The sequence below is a fragment of the Schistocerca nitens genome, chromosome 3, assembly GCF_023898315.1.
Source record: "Schistocerca nitens isolate TAMUIC-IGC-003100 chromosome 3, iqSchNite1.1, whole genome shotgun sequence".
In the NCBI taxonomy this organism is placed as follows: Eukaryota; Metazoa; Arthropoda; class Insecta; order Orthoptera; family Acrididae; genus Schistocerca; species Schistocerca nitens.
The window spans coordinates 618,011,052-618,037,216 of NC_064616.1; the positions used below are offsets into that span (position 1 = coordinate 618,011,052).

Consider the following 26,165-nt stretch of genomic DNA (forward strand, 5'->3'; position numbering starts at 1 on the left):
ATAAGATCTAATTGTAATCCATCACATTGTTTATGTATGGCGGTAACTGCCGGGCACGTGGATGTCGTAAGACTTGTATGTGTGATCTTGTACATTAAAGTCTGCTTAAAAATGGGTCTATAGATAAAGTTGACCAATAGTGGTATAAGCAAATGCTGTTTTCCAAAAATATAATCTTGGCAGAAGTAATGTCATATTTCAAAAAATTTCTTGTGACTATGGAGCCACACCTGAAGAAAACTAATTCATCCTAACATGTCTATGAATAGGTCATAGAATTTTGATGAACGGATGTGTAAAAGTTCAGTTCACCCACTTATCTCCCCTCTATTTTTGCAAATAATGGATCTAATATGGTACAAATTTTAAGATTGTGTGAGATGTTACCTGCTTCTTAAATTTTAGTGAGGTGCTTTTAATGTGTTGTTTACTGCATTCAATGACACCATTGGCAGAGGATGACATGATGGTTGGTCGGTACCTTTGAGCCTGCCAGGGCCTGTGGATGAATTTAAGATTTTTACGTTTTAATATGTTGTTATATATATATCCAAAAACAAAGATGATGTGACTTACCAAATGAAAGTGCTGGCAGGTCGACAGACACACAAACAAACACAAACATACACATAAAATTCAAGCTTTCGCAACAAACTGTTGCCTCATCAGGAAAGAGGGAAGGAGAGGGAAAGATGAAAGGATGTGGGTTTTAAGGGAGAGGGTAAGGAGTCATTCCAATCCCGGGAGCGGAAAGACTTACCTTAGGGGGCAAAAAGGACGGGTATACACTCGCGCGCGCGCGCGCGCGCACACATATCCATCCACACATATACAGACACAAGCAGACATATTTTTCCTATGTGGAATGTATCCCTCTATTATATTAATATGTTATTAGGTTGACAGGCTCACCCAGCTTCTTTTTCTTTTTGTAAGTCATCATCTAGCCAACTTTATTGAGTTATTATTTTATCTGTCACTTAATCTATACATTTTTCAGTGCAGAAACCATGTTCACTGTTTCACTATTGGAATGCTAGAATATTATTTGTTGGGTGAATCTGAGTCAATATGAGTAGAAATGAGAGCAGTTTTTACAGAATTTGTATCTTAAACTTTTTAAGTTTTAGATGTTTTATCTCCATTAGCCCCTGTAATGCTTGTGGTAGACCGGGAACTGCAGCCTCACTTATGCTGGGACAAATAGCCCAGACACAGCACTTTTAAATGAAACTTAGCATTTACCTGTGGTCAATACAGCTCTACTACATACACTATTTGATCAGTATTGCTGGTATAATGTTGATACACCTATGTGGCAGCCACTAACAAGCATAAACAAACAAGAACTTAGACTGCCCGAGAGGAGAGGAGCAGTGTGGGAAATGAGCCCGGCCTCCCCCACCCAGGGCCAGCAGCAGACAAAAGTGATTTTTGCTTTTGTGAAAGTAGAACCGACATGGTTGCAGGGATCACTAATACCTTCTAGTGTTGAGAGTTGTACTAGGATCCCGTAATGGACCAGGGTTAGTCTCCTCACTTCTTTTAAAATCAGGAAAGAAAACAGCAAGCAGCATACAACCCAAAAACAAACTGGAGTACAACATTTAGTAACAGCTGCTACCCAACTGCTTGCTGAACTTGGCAGTGTGATAAACATGGTAGCTCAGGCGGAGATGCTGTTGGTGTGTTACCCAGCCATATTTCAAAATATCCCTGAGCCTAACTCTGTGAAAGTAGTGCAGAGTAGTGGCCATACAGACACAACACTAGAAGCTCAAAATGTTCACTTTTATAATAGAGCTGAGTACTTGAGGCACCAAGCAAGTGTGTTGACTTGATGTGGGTATGTGACTATACTGACACATTGAAATGTATATGCCATATCTTTCATAAATATGGATTATATATTTTAATAGATAATTGTTTTAGTTTATAAAAACAATGCTGAAAATTATTTCAGAGGTGTTTGTAAATGTAGTTTTTTGGAGAATTAACTTAGCTGGGTTTTTTGAAGGTACATTTGTGGCGGAGAGGTTGTGGTAAAACAACTAGCACATCTTGTAGAAGAAACAATTTGCTGACTCATTTAGCTAACAGGATCTGCCAGATGTCAGTCATTTCATGTGAAGAACAAAGAAACACTTCCAAGGCATCATCACGTAACACAGTCTCTAGCCTTGGTAATGGCCACAGTTTGGTGAGGAAGAGAGTGCACAAGTTTCTTCAGATGAAGCCACTCATTGATCCTTTTATTCTGTAGACTTGTCAATGTGGGAACATAGATTGCAATGTGTCACCTGTTATTACAAATAATCCCAGACATTTTCTGTGGGTTTTGTCTTGGGTGATGTAGAAGGCCAGTCAAGGAAAAGAAAGTTCGCCCAATATTGGATCAGTTCAAGAAATATCCAAAGTAATGTATTGTAATTTTCAGCTGTAATGTAGACTATTTCATTATTGCATAACTTTTGTTTTATGAAATCTCAATTCCATTTCAAAGGAAGCTTCAGTTGCATGAGTTTCTAATTTTTATCGTAAATTTGCTGGACAAAACACCTTGGAAGGTATTGCAACTTCTTACAATGTCCATAAGATTAGGACTCTGCTGAACTTGCAGTAGAAAGCGTGTCTTTCATGGGTAAATGCTCTTCCAAACATAGCTATTCATGCACTCTTCATATCCTGCCTCACTTTCAATTAGCCAGAACTTCTCTCCCACTTTCCAAACTCCACAGCATTTCTCACCAGCCGAGGTGGCACAGCGGTTAAGACACAGGACTTGCATTCATGAAGATAGTGGTACAAAGCTGTGTGCCGCCATCTTCATCTAGATTTTCCATGGGATGGTTGCTTGGAAAAGGACACTTGGGATTTCCTTCCCTCATTTGAGCTTGTGCTGTTTTGAACAACTTCATCTTTGATAAGGCACTCCCACCACTTTTGTGATTGTCCTTTCATTGACAGATGCGTTTTGTGTAAATTTTCAATGTGTGTTTTGATATAAGATAAGAGGAACAGATTTTGCTTTAATGGACCATCCTATCTCTCAGAATGTAAACTCATTTACCATCAACAGTAACAAAGTTAACTTCTATAAACAGTTCCACTGAGAAATGAATCTGAGATGAAATAGTTGTAATAGCAGGCTTTCACCAATTTTTAAAATTCCACTTCAGTTCTGTGGGGTGTAAAAATATGTCTTTCTGCTTTCCTCATAGTCAGGACTGCATGCTGGTATGAATGAAACATGATCAGCCCCCCCTCCCCCCAATACTCACACATATATCACAAGAAAGAAAATTTTCAGGTGAGTTTAAATAATACAGCTGTGATTCAACACAGTGAATGGTGCAGAGTATTGCCAAGTGATAATGTGGTTAGTAGTTTATGGAAATACCATCTGTCCTGTACTCTCTTTTTTATTTTCTGCATTATAGCACATTATTCTATTAGCTATGCCAATGGGGAACATTTTTATACAGTTAATGTCAGAAATTTGGTCTGTACTGCATTCGCTGTGATTTGCATTTTCTGTTTCACTGTTTAAACTAATGCAGTTGCCAAGTAAATGTGATTACCATAATTTTTATAGTATTTAGTTGTTGTGATTGTAGTGTATCTTTGTCTCATTGCATATTTCAGACTTTAATAGAGACTACTGAGGTAGTTTGGAGTAGAAGGGGCATACAGTTGTATTTGGAACTGACATTGCCATTACTTGGTACTTGTGCATAAAACCGTGCATAACGTAAATATACTATTAATGTGCACAAGTGAAAGCATGTGACAAAATTTGATCTAGGCAGATCCAAGCACAGGTGATTAAAATGTATGCTGCTTCAAGAACTATTTATATTAAATTCTGAAAAAGTCCAAGAATTTGAAAAAAAATGAAGGGGCAATTCTAGTTCTTTCTGGTAGGGGTCGTAGATTTGTGAAGAAGCAAATCTATTCCATGCAGCTAATTTAGGTATAGAATTTTTGGTTCTATCCACCTCCATAGCTGAGTGGTCAGTGCTGACTGACTGTCATGCAGAGAACCTGGAGTCAGTTCGTGGTACTATCAGAGGAAATGGGATACATTCAGCTTTGTAATGCCAGTTAAGGAGCTACTTGTGTTGACCCCTCTACTCTGCATATCACATGCAAATGGCACTTTATGCTGAGGATGATGTGGCAGCTGGTCTGTATCACATGGTCCTCAGGCTAAGAACACAGAGTGTGTAAAATTGTAAAAAATTATGCTTCACGGTTTGCCAGGTATTACTGACTAAAAATCTATCTAACAGTACCACTAACCAGTGTGTGTGTGTGTGTGTGTGTGTGTGTGTGTGTGTGTGTGTGTGTGTAAATAAACGTTTTTGTTCATTAATTTTTTTCTTTTTTCCTTAGGAGAAGATGAAAATGAATTGATTGATTTTAATACTACTTATTCAGATTCAGGAAGAGCACCAGGAAGTATTTCCATGAAACCTTTGCTCCCAGCTCCTCTCACGTCATTTGGGGTTTGTGACTATGGTGCGAATCCATTTGACCAATTAATGGACTTAACAAATAAGAACTTAAGCAGCAAGGATGACCCTTTTGAGATGGTGTTTGAAAAAGCCTCTGGGAACATACAACCAGTAACAAAGAATATGGAAGACATCTATTCTACGATAACTCCATCAAAGTGTGAGAATATTAGTGTGCTTTCTTCTCAGCTAGACATCACCAATATGCAGTCAGTTAAGAATTATTTGAATGTAAGTGATGACATCTGTAAGTTTGATAGATCTGGAGGATTGTTAACAGGTAAGAGCTAAATTTTCAAATGAGCAGATCAGTCCTTGTACAATCTCACATCATTCACACAATAATTTTCTTTCAGGAACAAGAGAAGAAAAAGTAGTAAATACTGCAAAACTGCTCGATTTACCAAGTCCTGTTTTTGCTCGATCTGTCAATGAGACTGTACAGTTTGTAGAAGAAAACAAAACCAGCTTTACTGATTTCAAGCACAACAGCCACAATGAACATGATGAAAGTTCTGGTTCCAGCAGTCAGAAAACAAATGATGTCATAGTGCATAGTGAAATAAGTGTTGGTGCTCCTGTCAGGAGCAGAAGATATAGTACATCAGATATAAAAGTCAAAGCAGTCATTGCTGAACGTGTGAAAAAATGTATTCAGAAAGCTTTAAATGACTCGAGGGAACTTTTTAAAAGTGGCAGTGTGACAGATTTGAGGTGCTCTGAACCTAAAACAGAACTACTCGGACACCGTCGCTCGTACTCTTTTTCAAGTGTGCAAGTAGTACAGAGTCCAGACAATGGAGTTATGCAAAGAAGTGTGATGGAGATTCAAAGTAATTCACCATGGCTGAGGAGCGGTACGTCATCTGGTGATATCCTTAATACAGGATTTCAGAATAGTCGCAAGAGTGGCAGTTCCAGGATTTCAAGGTCATTTGATGATCTATATGCAGATATAAACAGTCTAGATGCAAAAATAAGTTGGAAAACGCCAAGTACATGGAAATTAAAGGGATTCCTAATTGGGAAATGTGGTAAGTTACTATAATTGTATACTTTTATTTTTTCATTCTTTATCAGATTAACGTTAATATAATTCTCCTGCACACAAGGAACTGCAACTACATGTGGCGTGCAACCTGAGCGCCTGGGACACAGTCTTGGAGAAGATGGATTTGAAGTAAAGGTATGTATCCCTTTACTTTGATAACTTTTGATGATTTTTATCTTTAAAATGTCCTTGTTGCTGAAACTTCTTACATCAAGTGTTTACAATAAAAAGTATTCATAGTATGTTATGGCATTCGAGGTAACTTAATCAGTGGCTTAGTGGGCAAGTTCTGTCACTTATCATCTTTTTTCCCCTCTGGCAGTGACCTTTATGATGTGACAATGTTGTGCCATAGTTTGGAGTTCACGTTAAGCTTTATGTCTCTTTATAACTAGCTAAGTCAATTCAAAGGTAAGAGGAAGGCAATGGCATACTGCCTCCATGCCTAGTAAAGCACCATGGTAGTCAAACCATCAGGGTGACATTTGCCTTTCTTTAATATAATTTTATTAGAATGAGTCAGTAATTTACATTTTATGCTGCTGTAATGAAGTACTATAATACAGGAATAGTGGGCACTTATCAATTTATGACTAAAGTAATCTAAAAAATTAAAATAGATGGGAGCCTAGAAAGTTAGTGTCATTAACTTTCAGAGGTAGGGCACCAGTATATTTTCATTGCCTACAGTACAATCGTGTACATTCATTTTCTAATGCAAGAGATAAGAATATTGTTAGATACATTTTAGTTTATGCTAGCCCTGAATTGTGTTTGAAACTTTTAGTAAAATGTAGCTATAATGGGAAGAAGCCAGATACTACATAATTTAAATTCTATGTGCAAACACCTGAACATTTGGGAGCATTCTTATGATACTTGCTTGCTGAATACCAATCCAGTTGAGTCTTTCTTCATGCACTTGATTTTAGTGCAATGTTATTTTTAAAGTGTACAATCTTCACTGTATCTATGTTGTATTGTTTCGCTATGAAGGATGCTAAGAGAATTTTTGTAATTTTTTTAATAGACTGAAGCTGATAATAAGTCAGTTTTCCTGGATGCACGATCCCTATCATATGTATGTGAAAAAGCTGCAGAAGGCACTTCACCAACTAATGGTAAGACTTACTCATATAAGAATGGATGAAATAAAGAAGCACAATAAAGCCCCTTACCCCCTCTTTCCCCTCCCATATAACTGAAAGATGTCGCAATTAAGCAACTTAGTATGAAATGACTTTAATGTGTGATATTTTTTCAGATAGTACTTAATTATCAGTTTTGCTCCTGGAAGCAAGTTCCACAGCTACACTTAGTTTTTCTTTGTTTGCCACTAGTTTTGAGGGTAGTCTCATGTAAGTGTTCCTGTATAAACTTAAAACACAAAGAGTGGGCAAATTAAATTAAAACAGTGTTGTACTGTCACTAATTTGTGTATTACCTAATAACCCCTACAGAACACAAAATGTAGTTCAGATTACAAATAGCTGTGTAATCTGCTGAGCAAATAATTATACTTGGACACAAAAATAAAGCAGGTGTGATCAACTTGAAAACAGTAAAATGGTAGAAATAACAATTGTACAGTCTAAATAAAATGCATAGTTGGCATTAGTTTTTCAGAGCACAGGTTCTCTTAGAAATTTGTTTGATACAACTGTAAAACTGGAGGGCATCTTATACCCAACCATAACATAAGTTATTAGACGGGATAGTATTGTTTCATATGTCATGCACACCAGATGGGATAAATTTATTGTGGCTGGCTCTCCCAAGAATCTCAATAATTCTGACGAAATGTTGTCCAATTCAGGGGCCTTGTTTCCACTTAGGTCTTTCAGTATTCTGTCAAATTCCATCTTGCAGTATCATATATCCTATCTCCATCTTCATCTAGTTCTTACCTCTCAGTAATATTGCCTTAGAGTTCATCTCCTTTGCATAGTTCCTTGTATATGCCTGCTACTTTTCAGCTTTCTCTCGTTTGCGTTGTTCTGGTTATCCATAAGAGCTCATTATATCCTTTACCAGGATACAGGTTGGCTGGCAGCTTTTCTAGGAGCTCTTTGCGGTGTGGGGGAGTAGCCATGTATGTGAAAAACTGCATCCCATTTGAGTCAATTGATGTTTCAAAGTACTGTACTGAAAAGGTGTTTGAATGTTGTGCAGGTGTTGTTAAATTTTATGGAGCTAAACTTCTAACTGTTGTTATTTATAGATCCCCAGACGCCGATTTCACAACATTTATGCTAAAGCTAGAGGATGTTCTTGGTTCACTTTATAGGAAATACAAAAAGTTATTTATATGTGGTGACTTCAATATTAATTGTATAAGTGATTGTGCAAGGAAAAGGATGCTGGTAGACCTCCTTAATTCATATTATCTTATGCAAGCCATATTCTTTCCAATGAGAGTGCAAGGGAACAGTAGAACAACCATAGACAACATTTTTGTTCATTTCTCATTACTAGAAGGGCATTCTGTTAGCAAACAGGTGAATGGCATTTCAGATCATGATGCACAAATTTTAACTCTGAATGATTTTTGTGCTGCAACACATGTTAAATATAGTTATCAACTGTGTAGGAAAGCTGATCCAGATGCTGTAGAGACCTTTGTAAACCTTATCAAGGAACAAGTGGCAAGATGTTTATAGCGCTGATACAGTAGACGATAAATATAATGCTTTTCTCAAGACTTTTCTTGTGCTCTTTGAAAGTTGCTTTTCGTTAGAACGTTCAAAACAGGGTACTAGCACAACCAGGCAACCTGGGTGGCTGACTAGAGGGATAAGAATATCTTGTAGAACAAAGTGGCAATTATATCAAAATGTTAGAAACAGTCAAAATCTAAATGCAGCAGCCCATTACAAACAGTATTGTAATGTGCTTAAAAATGTTATTAGGAAGGCAAAAAGTAAGTGGTATGCAGATAGAATAGCTAAGTCTCAGGATAAAATTAAAACCATATGGCAGTCGTAAAGGAAGTGGCTGGTCTGCAGAGACAGGTCGAGGATATAGAATCAGTGCATAGTGGGAATGTTCGTGTTACTGATAAGTCGCATATATGTACGGTATTTAATAATCACTTTCTGAATATAGCAAGTGAACTAAATAGAAACCTAGTCCCAACAGGGAATCATATAGCGCTCTTAGAAAAAAGTGTTCCGAGACTGTTACCTGAAATGCTCCTCCACGATACTGACAAGAGGGAGATTGACTTAATAATTATATCACTAAAGACCAAGAACTCTCATGAATATGACGGGGTATCTAGCAGAATACTGAAGTATTGTTCTGTGTATGTTAGCCCAGTACTTAGCCATGTCTGTAACTTTTCCTTTATGAGTGGTTGGTTTCCTGACCGCTTAAAGTACTCGGTAGTGAAGCCACTTTATAAAAAGGGAGACAGGGATAATGTTGACAACTTTAGATCTGTTTTCATGCCATCTGTGTTTGCTAAAGTTATCGAGAAGGTTGTATATACAAGGTTACTGGAGCATTTAAATTCACATAATTTGCTGTCAAATGTACAGTTTGGTTTTAGAAATGGTTTAACAACTGAAAATGCTATATTCTCTTTTCTCTGTGAGGTTTTGGAATGATTAAATAAAAGGTTGCGAACGCTAGGTGTTTTCTTTGATTTAACGAAGGCTTTTGACTGTGTTGACCACAAAATATTACTGCAGAAGTTGGACCATTATGGAGTAAGGGGAGTAGCTTACAATTGGTTCGCCTCTTACTTTAAGAACAGAAAGCAGAAGGTAATTCTCCGCAATATTGAGAGTAGTAGTGATGTTCAGTCGCAATGGAGCACTGTTAAGTGAGGTGTTCCCCAAGGGTCGGTGCTGGGAACACTGCTGTTTCTTATTTATATAAATGATATGCCTTCTAGTATTACAGGTGATGACACCAGCTTGGTAGTGAAGGATCTTGTGTGTAATATTGAAACAGTATCAAATAATGTAGTTCATGAAAACAATTTGATGCTAAATCACAGTAAGACTCGGTTTTTACAGTTTCTAACTCACAATTCAACAAGAACCAATATTTTGATCAGACAGAATGGGCATATTATAAGTGAGACAGAACAATTCAAGTTCCTAGGCGTTCGGATAGATAGTAAGCTGTTGTGGAAAGCCCATGTCCAGGATCTTGTTCAGAAACTAAATGCTGCTTTATTTACCATTAAAACAGTATCTAAAATAAGTGACAGTTCAAAACAAAAAGTAGTCTACTTCGCATATTTTCATACGCTTATGTCGTATGGTATTATTTTTTGGGGTAATTCTTCTGATTCAAAAAGGGTATTTTTGGCTCAAAAACAGGCTGTTCGAGCTATATGGTGTAAGTTCGAGAACCTCTTGTCGACCCCTATTCAATAGTCTGGGAATTCTGACATTGCCCTCACAGTGTATATTTTCTTTAATGTCGTTTGTTGTTAGCAATATTAGCCTATTCCCAACAGTTAGCAGCTTTCACTCAGTTAATACTAGGCAGAAATCAAATATGTATGTGGAATGCACTTCCTTGACTCTTGTGCAGAAAGGAGTGCAGTATTCTGCTGCATCCATTTTCAGCTACCACAAGAACTCAAAAATCTTAGCAGTAGCCCAAAGTCTTTTAAGTCTAAACAGAAGAGTTTCCTCATGGCTCACTACTCCTATTCTGTCGAGGAGCTCCTGGAAGAGCTAAAAAATTAAGCAAATTCCAGTGTTACATTGTTGATTTTCTTTATTTAAACTTACGACTTGTCGCCTGAATATGTTTTTATATTTCATTTTATCTGTTTCTACTATCGTGTTATTTCATGTATTGACTCGTTCCATGACCATGGAGATTTCTCCTTAATTTGGTCCCACAGAACAATAAATAAATAAATAAATAAATATATATATATTGATACAGTTGCTTCTCTTTTTTTTCCCCAAAGGCCTCTTTAATTCTCGTCTCGCTGGTATCTATCTTTCCCTTACTTATACGTGCTTCTACAACATTGGATTTGTCCTCCAGCCATTCCTATTTAGCCATTTTGCACTTTTGTCGGTCTCATTTTTTGGACATCTGTATTCCTTTTGCTCTGCTTCATTTGCTGCATTTTTATGTTATGTCCTTTCATGAATTAAATGAAATCTCTCCTGTAATATCTGAGGATTTGGTCTTTTCACCTATTTGATTCTCTGCTGCCTTAACTATTTCATTTTTCAAAGCTACCTATTTGTTGTCTTCTTCCGTATTTCTGTCCCTTGTTGCAGTGAATCCTTGTTTAATGCTCCCTTTGAAATCTACAACCACCTTTGGTTCTTTCAACTTATCCAGGTCCTAACTCTTTTATTGCCTACAATTTGGCATTTTTATCAGTTTATAGTTCATAACCATAAATTATGGTCAGACTCCAGATCTACTACTTGAAATGTCTTACAGTTTGAAATCCTCTTGCGAAACACCTGCCTTACCATTATATAATCACCCTGAAGTCTTCTTCTGTCTCCAGGTCTCTTCCATGTCTATAAGCCTCTTTCATGACTCTTAAAGGAAGCATTAGTGATGACTAAATTACACTTTGCGCAAAATTGTAACAGGCGGTTTCCTCTTTCATTCCTTTCCACGGCCCTTTTTTTTCATATTTTTTTCCTTCTTGTCCTTTTCCTACTGTTGAACCTGTCTCCCATTGAAAATCATTTTTTTCTCTCTTAACTATCTGAATAATTTCTTTTACCTCATCAATCATCATGCATTTTTTTTTTTTCAATGTCTTCATCTGTGGAGCTAGTTGACATATAAACTTGTACTACTGTGGAGTGTATTGGCTTAATGTCTATCTTTGCCACAGTAATATGTTCACTATATTGTTTATAGTAGCTTACTCACATTCCTATTTTTTTCTTCATTAGTAGACCAACTTCTGCATTGCCCCAATTTTGTTTTGTATTTATAACCCTGCACTGACATGCAGTTCTGTTCCACCTACCACTGGACTACACTAATCTCCATTATGTCTAACTCCAACCTATCCCTTTTCCTTTTCAAATTTTCTAATCCACCTTACTACTATTCGTTTTATTTATCATTTTATTTGGTATCATATAGGGGTGCAATTACAATTTTAAACCCTCGCTTGATACTGAACTTGTTCATACATACAGCTTTAGTTTAAATTTCAGTGGATTTGATCTTCTTGATTGCAACAGATATGCCACCTCCATTATCCAGTAGTATATCCTTTCAATATACAATTAGATGTACCCCAGAAATCGCACTGCTATCTGTGTAGAATTGTAGCCATTTTTCTGTAACTGATATTATGTGAGCTAAAATGCTTTTTAAGAGTGCATCAAACCCTGTGTCTTTAATGTGAGTGCTTCAACAATTGATAACTAGAATTCTGCGTGTCTCATCTGTGGGTAGTAGCTCTTTGGATGTTGCACTAATACTTAAATAATACTGTAATAATAATAATAATGATAATGATAATAATAATAACAATAAAGTTATTTTTATCACAGCTGTATTAACCCCCTAACTTAATGATCTTTTAAAAATTTATGTTCAAAAAAAATATCTTTTTGTTAATGAAGAACATTCTATAATGAATGACATTACATGTAGACATATAAAGACAACTCATAAAGCTCAAAATAATGAGTTAAATATTTTTGAAGATCACCAGTAATAAAATCCCGAGTATAATCGTGCACCAGACTGATGAAAATACCCTGAAACTTGATGTCATTTTTTAGCTTGTGTAGCAGTGAGGTCTAACCACGTATTTCACAATGGTTTCTTGTGAACATAAATCTTTGAGGAGGTCGCTGGAGCACAGTAGATGTATTTATCTTACGCCATTGATGAGTGTCTTTTCTGGTGACTCCTCAGAGCATTGAGAGGTGAAGGTCAAGTTAAAACAAAGACTGAAAAATCCGCTGTCTGACAGAGATCCGATCTCGTGACCTCTTGATTTCCATTCACATGCTTTACGGCTAGACTGCCAAGCCCAACATTTATGTCTATTTTTAATCTATAGGTTTTGATGAGTAAATTTGTATTAAAATATGTGACATGTATGGCCTTTTTTATCAGATTGGCTTAGAAGTTTAAATTATTTACAATGCCAGGGACAACAGTTCTTAGTATTTGACATAAATTTCAACTTTATACCTCTACCTGTTCCTGAGAAAAGGGGCTCTTAACAGTTAGACTGACACAGCTGGACAACAGAGATCTTTTGAGGATTACGTTTTTACTGACTGAGGTGTGAAACCCTAAAAAAGAAAAATGACCTTGCGTCCAGCCTACAAACAGGCAGGTACTAGGGTAACTGCTTGTGACATGTTTAAGGGGACCCTACAGTCTAGGATGTAACAGTATAGTTTGTCACAAAACTTGTTGAATCCTTCCATTTGACTCATAACTAGGGGGCCAAAATCACTTTGTGAGAGTGGTACAGATTGTTAGCATTGTTGAAACTGCATTAACAAGGGTAATCTTCTCTTCCGAAATGATCAAAGTGCAATCTCTTCCGAAATGATCAAAGTGCAAACTTGTCATTCATATGACGCCTACTGTTCAATCTAATGTGCACCATACTCTGCAACTGGTGGCAACCTATTCCCCCAGTGGCTTCCAGATTCTTAGTCACTTAAAATGAGACATCCAAGCATACACATGGAATGGACAAGGTTATCCTTCCTACCTAATATTGCCATTTCCCTAAGCGATATAGGTATTAACTTTACATTAGAACTGTTGATAGTAAAGAAAGTACCTACTCTCCTGTATTTACTTTCCCCAATATTGGACATAGTAGGCTTTTCTACACGTGTCACACTAACTCGCTTTCAGTGAGAGACTGCACGTCAAACTTGTTTGTATGGGAGAGTTCTTCCTTGTCTGTACCTCCCGTGTACAGTGTCAGTAGATAAACCACTGACTCTCCTCTTACAGTCAAGTCAAGTAGTAGTGATAGATACTGTATTTACTCAGAAGTTCATGTAATGTACAAATTTGCAAGACCTTCCTATATCTTGACAACTATCAACTAATCCTGTACCACAATGCAGTGTTTGAATTGGGACTGCTTTGTGGCTCTTGCGATACTGTTCCGATTAGCAAAAAAATAAATTTAAATTTCAAGATCTGTTACACCACAAGCTTCAAAAGTTTTCTATAAGAATTGGTGTAAAAACGCCCAGGAGTGGTATTAGGTAGGAAGGATCACTTTGTCCCTTCAATGAGTGTGCTTGGATGCCTCATTTTAAGTGACTAAGAATCTGTTCGGCAACCACTGGGGGAACAGGTTGCCACCAGTTGCAGAATATGGTGCACATTATATTGAATAAAATTTAGTAATTCACTGAAGACAATCAAAAATTTGTCTCGAACTTCTATTGAAGCTATGCTCACTAACAGACTGGTATAGTATTTTCTAAAATATCATATTTTCAACAAATACATTCAATACACATGCTGATGAAGGGGGAAACTAAATGAAACGTGATATGATAGTTGTAATATGTGTAGAACATAATATAATGCTATGACAACTGTTTGAAATGTTTTTATGACACAGTCATAATCTTTAATGTACTTCTTGGAACACACCTCTCAAGAAGCAGTAAAAGTGGAAGTATTGCACAAATCAGGTAAGTCCCTATACAGCAAATAAAGGGAAACAATTTTCCGACCAAGTCATTACTGCGCAACACTCGGAAATTATTAATAATTCTCAAAACTATACCTTTCATTACATAGATATCCATTGCATCTACCAAAATTTGTAGAAAGTATGAAAGTGATTTATAACTGACATCGTATGAATTTTGAGTGAGTGGTGAAAAATGACACAAACAGAATGTTCATTTTTTATGTGAAATATTAGTATCTAGAATTTAAAAATTGAATTTGACACACATTGTCCTGGTTTTACAAGAAGCAAAAAACTTTGTCAGTTTATAAATAATGTCTGAAATGCATGGATTTTGTGCTTAGTTGATTTAACAAGCTGAATACCATGGAGTCAGTTTATCCCAATAAAAACAACAAAAGTTGTGGAGCATTAACAAAACAAGTCGTCTGCTTGTAGCAGAGTACAATAGATGCATAAAAATGTTGCATGATTATTCTCTCCAGTCATCTGTTTATGAGTTCAAGATAGATGTCCCCACACTAAGTGATCAACTGCCTGCTTAATCACCTTTCATCATGGAAGTAGTGTTCCAGATCAAGGTGAAATTTTAGTTTTTTTTTTTTTTTTTTTTTTTCACTAACTGAAATCCATCTACATTTTGATGTGTTCTCTTTGTCACACCACTGTTTTTAGGAGCATAAGTTTTCATTGTGCAGATTTTCACACAGCTGAAATTTACATAGGTGTATCAGAAGAAGATCTTTGTGCCATAGTCTTTGTGTCCTTCCCTGGTGCCAGCTAAATAATTTTGTGAAATGTTTTGGATCTGGATTGAAAAATTCAGCTTTTTATGTATTAGTGAGTGTAGAAACAACTACCCTCAAGTCTCAAATAGTATTTATATAAAATCTGTTGTGGTCTCTCTCTTTTCCAGAACCAAACACAGGTTCAATTAATGATATAGAACCTCCATGGGAGGAGCAGCATAATTATGAAGATGTAACGTTCTACGAACATGATAACGCAGGACAGGAACAAAAAGAATGTTCAGATGTTCCAGGATGTATGAGATTGAAAGCAGATGATTCAAAGGTAAGGAAATGTGGGGGGATTAAAATGTGTTATGCCTGACTAAACAGTGTTAGACTGATAGTTGTGTTAAAAGTGAAAAATTATTGTAATATGTCTGCCAGACTTTGCTTCCTTATTGCTGGGGTGTGCTTACAGTTGAAGTTATTTATTTTATTTATTTGTTTGTTTATTTATTATATGGCTGACTTGTACTGATAATTTAAACACAAGCTGTATTCATTGTAACTCTATTATTATTATTATTATTTATTTTCTTTCTCAGACGTTATGTCTGGTTAAAAATGGAAAGTGGTGTGGACCTTGATCAACAGTGACTTACTTTTAACTGTACGGTATATGTTACATTGCATTTAGGAACTTTTGCATAATTGAACATGCATCAATAATTACAGATTTCTGTAGTTGCATATATATGTTTGGATGTAGCTGTATTGCGTTGACGTACTGGTGGATATTGTGTGGTATGACTCCTGTAGTTGATAGTATAATTGGTATGATGTCAACTTTATCCTGATGCCACATGTCCTTGACTTCCTCAGCCAGTTGGATGTATTTTTCAATTTTTTCTCCTGTTTTCTTCTGTATATGTGTTGTATTCGGTATGGATATTTCGATTAGTTGTGTTAATTTCTTCTTTTTATTGGTGAGTATGATGTCAGGTTTGTTATGTGGTGTTGTATTATCTGTTATAATGGTTCTGTTCCAGTATAATTTGTATTCATCATTCTCCAGTACATTTTGTGGTGCATACTTGTATGTGGGAACGTGTTGTTTTATTAGTTTATGTTGTATGGCAAGTTGTTGATGTATTATTTTTGCTACATTGTCATGTCTTCTGGGGTATTGTACACCCGCTTGTGATGTGATCTACTGTTTCTTTTTGTTGTTTGCAAAGTCTGCATTTACCTGTTGTGGTATTGGGATCTTTAATAATATGCTTGCTGTAATATCTGGTGTTTATTGTTTGATCCTGTATTGCAATCATGAATCCTTCAGTCTCACTGTATATATTGCCTTTTCTTAGCCATGTGTTGGATGCTTCTTGATCAATGTGTGGCTGTGTTAGATGATTATTATAATTATTATTATTATTATACATTTTCGCCTCCAGGACAGTGATTAACTTGAAAGTTACATGATTATTCATTTTTTATTGTTTCCTTCTTTTTCTCTTCCCAAACATCTTCATTCTTTGGCTATGTTCCTGTTTCCTTTGCTCTGTCGATATTTTGTCTGTTCCCTTCCTTTCTTTTACTTCAAATTTCATGTTCATAATTTTGTTTCTGAATTTGTCTCTTGCATTTATCATTTGAGTACTGATCCCTGCTTGTTTTAGGTCTTCTTCTATTTTTTGAAACCAATTGGTTTTTTGATCGAACTATTTACTATACCAAAACTCCTCTTTGTGAATCTGTTGTTGCTCTTTCTCTGTATGTGTCCATAGAATGTTAGTTGGCATTTTCTGATAATGCTGGTGAGCCAGTCTGTGTGTTCATATAAATCTTTTCATAGTCTCTTCATCCATATACAATCTGTGTACTGCTCCAAAAAATTTTCTGAGAATTTTATGTTCTGTTTTTTCTGTCTATGTAATGCCTGATGCTCCTATTGTGCATGTTTCTGATGTGTGGAGTGCTTTTGGTAGTAAAGCTGTACTGTAGTGGCCGGATTTAGCCTGTCTCGAAATATTACTTTTATCGTAGTGTGTCCATGTCAGTTTTTATGCTTCCTGAAGTTTTTCTGTTCTTTGCGTGTTGGATACCTTGTTTGATCCTTCTATTTGTATATATTCCCCAAGATATTTGAATTTTTAACCTTTGTGTATTTTGTGTACAGGTCTTGGTTGTTGTTGTTGTTGTTGTTGTTGTTGTTGTTGATCTTTCATTCTTTGTATTGTGTCTTCTCATACAATATCTGTAGACATGTTTTCACAGAGACTTCATGTTAGTATTCCAGTGCTTCTTGTCTATTCTTGCTGAGTATTGAAAAGTCATCTGCAAATGTCAGACATTTTATGATAGTCTTGTTTGCGCATGTTCTTCCTAACTGAATTTCTTTCACTTTTTCTTCCCATTGTTTGATAATTTTGTCCAAGACAATGTTGAATGAAAGTGGTGAGAGACCATCTCCTTGTCTGACCCATGTATGTGTCTCAAATGGGTCTAAGATTTCTCCCATAAATTTTGTTTTGGAGATGGTGTTCACAAGTGTATGTTATGCAAGTGTTCTAGTTTTCATGTCTCTTCCATATTCTTCTAATGTGTCAAAGAGAACCTGCCTATCTATGGAGTCGTAGGCCTTCTTAAAGTCCACGAATATGACTACAGTCTTGTTCGTCTACCTGATCTACAGGCGCATTCAGACTCCAAATTTGTTTGATACAGGATCTTCTTTTCCTGAAGCCTGCTTGGTATTCACCTATATTTGTATCAGCTTGTGATTCTAGTCTGTTGAGTAATGCCTTGAAGAGAATTTTGTAGGTGACTGATCAGACATGTCTGTAGTTATTAGGGTCTGTCTTGTGACCATTTTTGTGGAATGGCGAATCAACACACATTCCCATTCCTGTGGAATTTTCTCTGTCTTCCATATATCTGTAAGAAATTCATGGATTTTCTTTGTGATGGGTTGGTCTCTGAGTTTTCAGAACTCAGAAATAGTACTGTCTTCTCCTGGGGCTCTGTTTTATATATATAATCTCTTCTACCTCTATTATTGAATGTGACCTTGAATCTGGGTTTGGTACTGTTTTCGTGAAGAGTAATTTTTCTTTAGGCTTCTGACAATTGAGGAATTTATCAAAATAATTTTTAAGAATGTTACAGTATTCTTTAGTATTTGTTTCCGGAGATTCATCTGTTCTTTTGAAGCAAATATTTGGAAGCTGATGATCCTTTATTCATAAAAGAAGGTTGTATACGTGGAAGAATCCTGGAGATACTAATAGGTATCAGATAGATTATATAATGGTAAGACAGAGATTTAGGAACCAGGTTTTAAATTGTAAGACATTTCCAGGGGCAGATGTGGATTCTGACCACAATCTATTGGTTATGAACTGCAGATTGAAACTGAAGAAACTGCAAAAAGGTGGGAATTTAAGGAGATGGGACCTGGATAAACTGAAAGAACCAGAGGTTGTAGAGAGTTTCAGGGAGAGCATAAGGGAACAATTGACAGGAATGGGGGAAAGAAATACAGTAGAAGAAGAATGGGTAGCTCTGAGGGATGAAGTAGTGAAGGCAGCAGAGGATCAAGTAGGTAAAAAGACGAGGGCTAATAGAAATCCTTGGGTAACAGAAGAAATATTGAATTTAATTGATGAAAAGAGAAAATATAAAAATGCAGTAAATGAAGCAGGCAAAAGGGAATACAAACGTCTCAAAAATGAGATCGACAGAAAGTGCAAAATGGCTAAGCAGGGATGGCTAGAGGACAAATGTAAGGATGTAGAGGCTTGTCTCACTAGGGGTAAGATAGATACTGCCTACAGGAAAATTAAAGAGACCTTTGGAGAGAAGAGAACCACTTGTATGAATATCAAGAGCTCAGATGGCAACCCAGTTCTAAGCAAAGAAGGGAAGGCAGAAAGGTGGAAGGAGTATATAGAGGGTTTATACAAGGGCGATGTACTTGAGGACAGTATTATGGTAATGGAAGAGGATGTAGATGAAGATGAAATAGGAGATAAGATACTGCGTGAAGAGTTTGACAGAGCACTGAAAGACCTGAGTCGAAACAAGGCCCCGGGAGTAGACAACATTCCATTAGAACTACTGATGGCCTTGGGAGAGCCAGTCATGACAAAACTCTACCATCTGGTGAGCAAGATGTATGAGACAGGCGAAATACCCACAGACTTCAAGAAGAATATAATAATTCCAATACCAAAGAAAGCAGGTGTTGACAGATGTGAAAATTACCGAACTATCAGTTTAATAAGTCACAGCTGCAAAATACTAACGCGAATTCTTTACAGACGAATGGAAAAACTGGTAGAAGCGGACCTCGGGGAAGATCAGTTTGGATTCCGTAGAAATGTTGGAACACGTGAGGCAATACTAACCGTACGACTTATCTTAGAAGAAAGATTAAGAAAAGGCAAACCTACGTTTCTAGCATTTGTAGACTTAGAGAAAGCTTTTGACAACGTTAACTGGAATACTCTCTTTCAAATTCTGAAGGTGGCAGGGGTAAAATACAGGGAGCGAAAGGCTATTTACAATTTGTACAGAAACCAGACGGCAGTTATAAGAGTCGAGGGGCATGAAAGGGAAGCAGTGGTTGGGAAAGGAGTGAGACAGGGTTGTAGCCTCTCCCCGATGTTATTCAATCTGTATATTGAGCAAGCAGTAAAGGAAACAAAAGAAAAATTCAGAGTAGGTATTAAAATTCATGGAGAAGAAGTAAAAACTTTGAGGTTCGCCGATGACATTGTAATTCTGTCAGAGACAGCAAAGGACTTGGAAGAGCAGTTGAACGGAATGGACAGTGTCTTGAAAGGAGGATATAAGATGAACATCAACAAAAACAAAACGAGGATAATGGAATGTAGTCAAATTAAATCGGGTGATGCTGAGGGGATTAGATTAGGAAATGAGACACTTAAAGTAGTAAAGGAGTTTTGCTATTTAGGGAGTAAAATAACTGATGATGGTCGAAGTAGAGAGGATATAAAATGTAGACTGGCAATGGCAAGGAAAGCGTTTCTGAAGAAGAGAAATTTGTTAACATCGAGTATAGATTTAAGTGTCAGGAAGTCGTTTCTGAAAGTATTTGTATGGAGTGTAGCCATGTATGGAAGTGAAACATGGACGATAACCAGTTTGGACAAGAAGAGAATAGAAGCTTTCGAAATGTGGTGCTACAGAAGAATGCTGAAGATAAGGTGGGTAGATCACGTAACTAATGAGGAGGTATTGAATAGGATTGGGGAGAAGAGAAGTTTGTGGCACAACTTGACTAGAAGAAGGGATCGGTTGGTTGGACATGTTCTGAGGCATCAAGGGATCACAAATTTAGCATTGGAGGGCAGCGTGGAGGGTAAAAATCGTAGAGGGAGACCAAGAGATCAATACACTAAGCAGATTCAGAAGGATGTAGGTTGCAGTAGGTACTGGGTGGTGATGAAGCTTGCACAGGATAGAGTAGCATGGAGAGCTGCATCAAACCAGTCTCAGGACTGAAGACCACAACAACAACATGATCCTTTATATTTTCCCTGAAAATTCTGTAGAAATTTCTTGGGTTCCACTTGAATTCTTCCTCAATTTCATTTAGTCTCTTTTTGTCGTATGTCCTTTTCCCTCTTCTAATACCTTTTGTGGATTGTTTCTGGACTTTGTGGAAATCTTGCCATATCTCTTTTCTCTGTTGCTGCTAAACTTCTTCCAGGCCTGGATTCTATGTTCAGTGGCCTGATCACAAATTGTGTTTCACCATCTGTTTTTTTTTTTTTTTTTTTGTTTTTTTTTTTTCCTAGGAGGTTGACTTCGTGAGGCCTGTCCAATTTTCTGTTTAACATTAATTAATTTCTTCAATAATTTTGTCTTTGTTTATCTTCAAGTATTCTCAGTCCAGTCTTATAATTTTTTCCTGTGTTTTTCTTGGGGTTGGTCTAGTTTTCACTTGTAACAAGTGATGGTAGACTTGGAAGTATCCTTTGCATGGTCTCATATTCAAAATTTCCCTTTTATTTTTGCTTGTGGTGGCTATGTGATCTGTTCGAAACTCTCCCCATACGTTTTTCGGCATTTTGGTTTTTGAAATAATGTTGATGTAATTTTTAAGCTAAAATTTTGACAGTAATGTATGAGATGTTCCCCACTCTTGTTGGTGCATTTGTGTGCTATGTATGGCCCTGTGATTCGCTTATACTTCTTCTCCTTGCCTAGTTGTGCATTGAAGTCTGGTAATACAATTTTAACATGTCTTTCTGGTGTTGTGTTATTTCTACCATGTCTTCCCAAAAGTCAGACTTCTTGTGGTTTCTTTCTGTTGTGATCATTGATTGGTGCATGTGTGTTGGTGATTGCATATCTTTTGTTTCCTGATTTGAAGGTTATTGTAGAGATTCTTTCTGACACTGAATTGAAATCTAGGATGTTGTCTATGATTGATTTGTGAACTGCAAATCCTGTGCCAAACATTGCCAGTGTTCCTCTTCTGACAGCAGGTTTTTGTACACACATCCTATAGCTTTCTGTATTGAATTGGTTTTCATCTGTGAAACGCATCTCTTGTATTTGCGAGGATTTTGCTGTGAATTTTTTTCAGAACATCCATAAGCTGTTGGAATTTGATTATACTGTTGTATTGAGCATGCCTATATAGTATTTGCGAAGAGGTTTTGAGAAGCTCCAATTCTTCTCCTTCTCATTATGTTCCTGGTCCTCCAGAATCCAGTGACCAGGAAAGTTTAGTGTATTTACTGGGACCTGGGATAGTGGATATTTTTCTTGTTGTTTCATAGTCATCATCATCAAGTCAGGTTTATTTCCAGTACAATGCCAACTGATAAGAAATGCACTAGTACAGCTAACGCAATACTACTTCCCATCGCCGTATCAGTTTCTACTTTTTTTTGTTTAGTCGAAACAGAAACAAATACATTAAAATGTATTACCATTAAAAGCAAATTAAAGAATTGTCAAGCTACAGTACTGTTGACCAGAATCTTGCAACTTCAGTTGTGCTTGGAGTTGCAAACAGATCACCTCGTTTTGTGCAAGATGCAGGGCACAGTTGGCACTTCAGTATTTGCTTGCTTCTACTGTGAATGAAAAGACACAGACTACCATACGTGAGAACACCTGTCATTACTATTGGCCTACAACCTGTTTATCTTCAATCTGTCACTGGTAACAACTGTAACTAATTTAAATAGATTATAAACAGTAATAACACCAGTTCTTGTCTGCCACATTTCACAAGGCATACCATAAACTGCCCCCCCCCCCCCCCCCACACACACACACACACACACACACCTACCTTGTCATGTGAGCACACCCTGCTGGTTCCTTGGTCACAGCAGAGGGTGTGGAAGCTGCCTCTTCCCTTGTCTGCTGGGTCCCTGATTGCAGGGGATGACTCCCCTGCTTAGAGGGATCATCTTTGTTATTGGTGAGGAGTGCAGCCATATGCTAGTGCATGTCATCGCGATTTAGAATTCCATGGGTGGTGAGATACTGGCCCCCAGTTCCTCTTCCACTGTGGTAGTGCAGTTACATACACTCATGGTGGGTTGTTTGCTATTTGCCTGTTTCAGATGTTGACGTCAACTGTCTTCATTGCATTACTTATTGACCTTTCGCCACTTACCAGCTGTAGTTCAGTGGATGGGGCAGGGGAATAACATAAGTTCTTCAGTGCTAATTCAGCTGCTGCCAATCTATATCAACAGTTTTGGCACACAACAGAGAGTATGTTTTGGTGTGCCTTCCTCGCCACACGCACATTGGAGGTTTGTCTATGCCCTGTTCTGTGCCAGTAGATGTTGTAAGGCCCAAGACCTGTCACGAACTGTGTCGGGTCTCTTGTGGGATTCAGGTGTCTCATTACCATTCTGTTTTATGTGGAGTCTAGGTATCATCCCATCATGTCTGGTTCTTATTCAGAATTTGCTCATTGCTTGTGGCTCATATTTCCATTAAATTCCATATTTCATGATTATTTTTCTTTCTTCAGCCAATACATTACAGCTTTTTTTCTTATCTGGAGACTGAGAGGAAATATCACTGGTATTATCTGGAACACCTCAGCTGACACAATATCAATAGCTCCTAATAACCGAAAGAGTATTACACATTGTGCTGGCCGTGTTGAATACAGCGCTAGTGGTGTTAGCAGAAGTCCGTACACTCAAGCATTCGGAGTAGAGATAGTTACGATCCATGATCAGTTATTAGTGTTTGCATCGGTAGTTTAAGTATAATCACTAGCTAGGCTACTAATTCTGTTTTTATGTACTTGCACCTCCTGCTTATTTCTTGAGTATGGACTTTCTCTTTATGGCCCTGTTGCTTCATTTCATGATTATGTCCTTGATCTTTACAGGTACAATATACAATTTAACTCCTTGGCACAACTGATGTAATTCTTGAAGGGCTGTTCCACATCTTTATTCCAGTTTTTTTGTGGAATTCCCCTTCACAATGCTCCGCAAATCATTTGCCTATGCCACACTCCTGTGAGCATGTCATTATTCTGCAGCTTTCCTAGTACCATTTATGGATCCCTGTGACCAGCTTTAAAAAGTTTTTGTAAGCATCTCTCCTGGTCACAACAGAGTTCCCTCTGTTTTGATAATGTGGGGTGATTCGATGATGGTGATGATGAACACTTTCAGGACTGATGGAGAAAGGTCTGTGAATCAATTTAAGGTAACACATCTTGGTCCAGAAGTGACAGTCAAAAATTATAAGCAGAAATCATGCTGGTATCTCTGACTGTGGAATACAAGTATGGGTACTGTTGTTGTTAAGAGTGGAGGGTAGGAAACTTTCAGAGATGGTAGTACGGGGTGGTAATATGGATCAAAACAAGAAAAAAAGTCTTCGTAAATATGAGCTCTAAAATACATACCTTAAGAACTGCAAGCACTTGTTCATCTTCACTGCTGTAAAACACATCTCATCTACTGAACAAGTGCCTATAGCTCCTAAGGTATGCAGTTTAGAGCACCTATTTACTGGCATTTTTTTTCTTGTTTTGGTCCATACTACCTCCAAAAATGTGGTAACCAAAGAGCTTGCAGTAAAAGAGAATAACACTATAGTCCTCGAAACAGTTGTATAATGCTCATTTCCAAAGTTCCTTGAGTGGTTAATAAGTGCTAGCTACCGTAAGTGACTAAATGCACTGTAAACATCTACCATCATGACAGCAGCATTTTTTGGGAGCTTTTTCATCTCATTTGTAATGTCTTGTGTTGACTTCCAACTTCTGAATTCATTGTTGGGAGTTCATTCCATGAAGATTTTTCTCCTGTAGTCTACCAAATAGCAGCTTCTCTCCAGCATCCCCTTACCGGTCTGGGGATTGGAATAGGCCCGAGGTATTCCTGCCTGTCATAAGAGGCGACTAAAAGGAGTCTCTCACATTTCGGCCATTATGTGATGGTCCCCTGTAGGGTTTGACCTCCATTTTTCAAAATTTCCCCGAAGAACGAGCCAATTGGTGAAGGGTGCCTTACGTAGTGCGTTGTGTCCCTTGTGCATTGACATCTTTAGCCCACTTTCTCCTCGTCGCACTGCAGTGCATCTCATTCTCCATCTCTTGGGCGAGGACGCCTTCCTAGGTGCGTTTTTCACCATGCACTATGCAGTGTCGCTTTTTGCGCTGATGATGACCATGGACTTCTTTCTACCTAATATCCAGCACGGTAGCCAGTCCATTGTGGTGGGGCTGCCATGTACCCTGTTGCTTGTAGCCCCCTGACAACATGGGGATCAGCTCTGCTGATGCCTGCACTGTTAACTCCCCACGTATGCCTAGAAGTAGATGCCCATCATCCTGGGGCATCAGGACTCCCAGAAATGGCCATCCTTCCAGGTGGCCGTTGCTGCAGCTGGGTGGCACCCATAGGGAGGGCCCCTGGTCGGTGTGGGTGGCATCAGGGCGGATGATGCGTGATGAAGCGTAACACATCATCACTTGCTGGTGATCAAACACCAGCAGTCTCTAAGCTTTCCAAGTCTGAGTACAATGCAAGAAGGTATGACCTTAAATCGTTCACGTCCCTGGCCGCACCATGGGAGGAACACCAGGCTAAGAATGGCAGTGAATTTTATTCATCCCTGGACCTTGTATGGACGAGAACTGATGGGGACTACTCTGTTTTGATGTAGCCACAGTTTTTTGTAGAGCATTTAGAGGACAAGTTTGGGGAGGTGGAGGGCTTGTCCAAAATGCGATCTGAGTCAGTCTTGATAAAAGCAGCATCCTCTGCCCAGTCACGAACTTTACTCATTTGTTTAGTTTAGTTTAGTTTAGTTGTCATGTTCCATAGATAATTTTAATGATTATTTTATCGGTATGATGTGGAACAAGTCAGATTACAAGATATGTATACACACGAGTAGTGCTAATATTAATATTACTGAAATTTTTAGTTCTACACATGCAACTACATTTAGAGGTACAATTTTTTTTACCAGTTCTGAAACATAAACTCGTCCATGGAATAGGAGGAGTTGCCCAAAAGAAATGATTTGAAGCTAGATTTAAAACTTGATCTGCTACCTGCCAGGCACTTTATGTTGTTGTTCACATGATCAAAGATTTTTGTTGCTGAATAATGTACTCCTTTTTGAGCAACTGACAGCTTCTGTAACAGATAGGAAAGGTCATTTTTACCTCTAGTGTTGTATGTATGAACATCACTGTTCTTCACGAATTGAGATGGATTATTTATAATGAATTTCATTAGCGAATATATGTACTCTGATGGTGCAGTTAAAATACCTAACTCCTTGAATAGGTGCCTACATGACATCCTTGGGTGAACACCACTAATTATTCTCACTGCTCTCTTTTGTGCAATCAATATTTTGTCTACTTGGTGAGTTACCCCAGAAAACTTTTCTATTAGACATTATTGAGTGGAAATATGCAAAGTACATTAGGGGGCTGATCTGTTTATTACCAAGACTAGCGATTATACGAAGAGTGAAAGAAGCTGAACTTAATTGTTTGAGAAGCTCAGTAATGTGCTATTTCCAGTTCAAGTTGTCATAAATGTGAACACTCAAGAATTTGGAGAAATCTACCCTGTTAACTGAGCCCTGTTCATATGCTACATCAATTGTCGGTATGACACTATTTGGTGTAAAGAGCTGGATATAGTGAGTTTTTTTCAAAATTAAGGGAGAGT

The 26,165-nt window shown here is 37.6% G+C and overlaps 1 protein-coding gene across 1 annotated transcript in view; it reads left to right on the forward strand.

The window, feature by feature from the left end:
* LOC126249683 (uncharacterized) overlaps window positions 1-26,165 on the forward strand; it is a 176,276-nt gene that overhangs the window by 33,017 nt on the left and 117,094 nt on the right. The window contains exons 3-7 of the mRNA XM_049951361.1: window positions 4,396-4,797; window positions 4,874-5,551; window positions 5,630-5,703; window positions 6,599-6,689; window positions 15,132-15,289. Of these exons, the coding sequence (XP_049807318.1) occupies window positions 4,396-4,797; window positions 4,874-5,551; window positions 5,630-5,703; window positions 6,599-6,689; window positions 15,132-15,289 (1,403 nt within the window). The remainder of the gene's footprint in view (window positions 1-4,395; window positions 4,798-4,873; window positions 5,552-5,629; window positions 5,704-6,598; window positions 6,690-15,131; window positions 15,290-26,165) is intronic.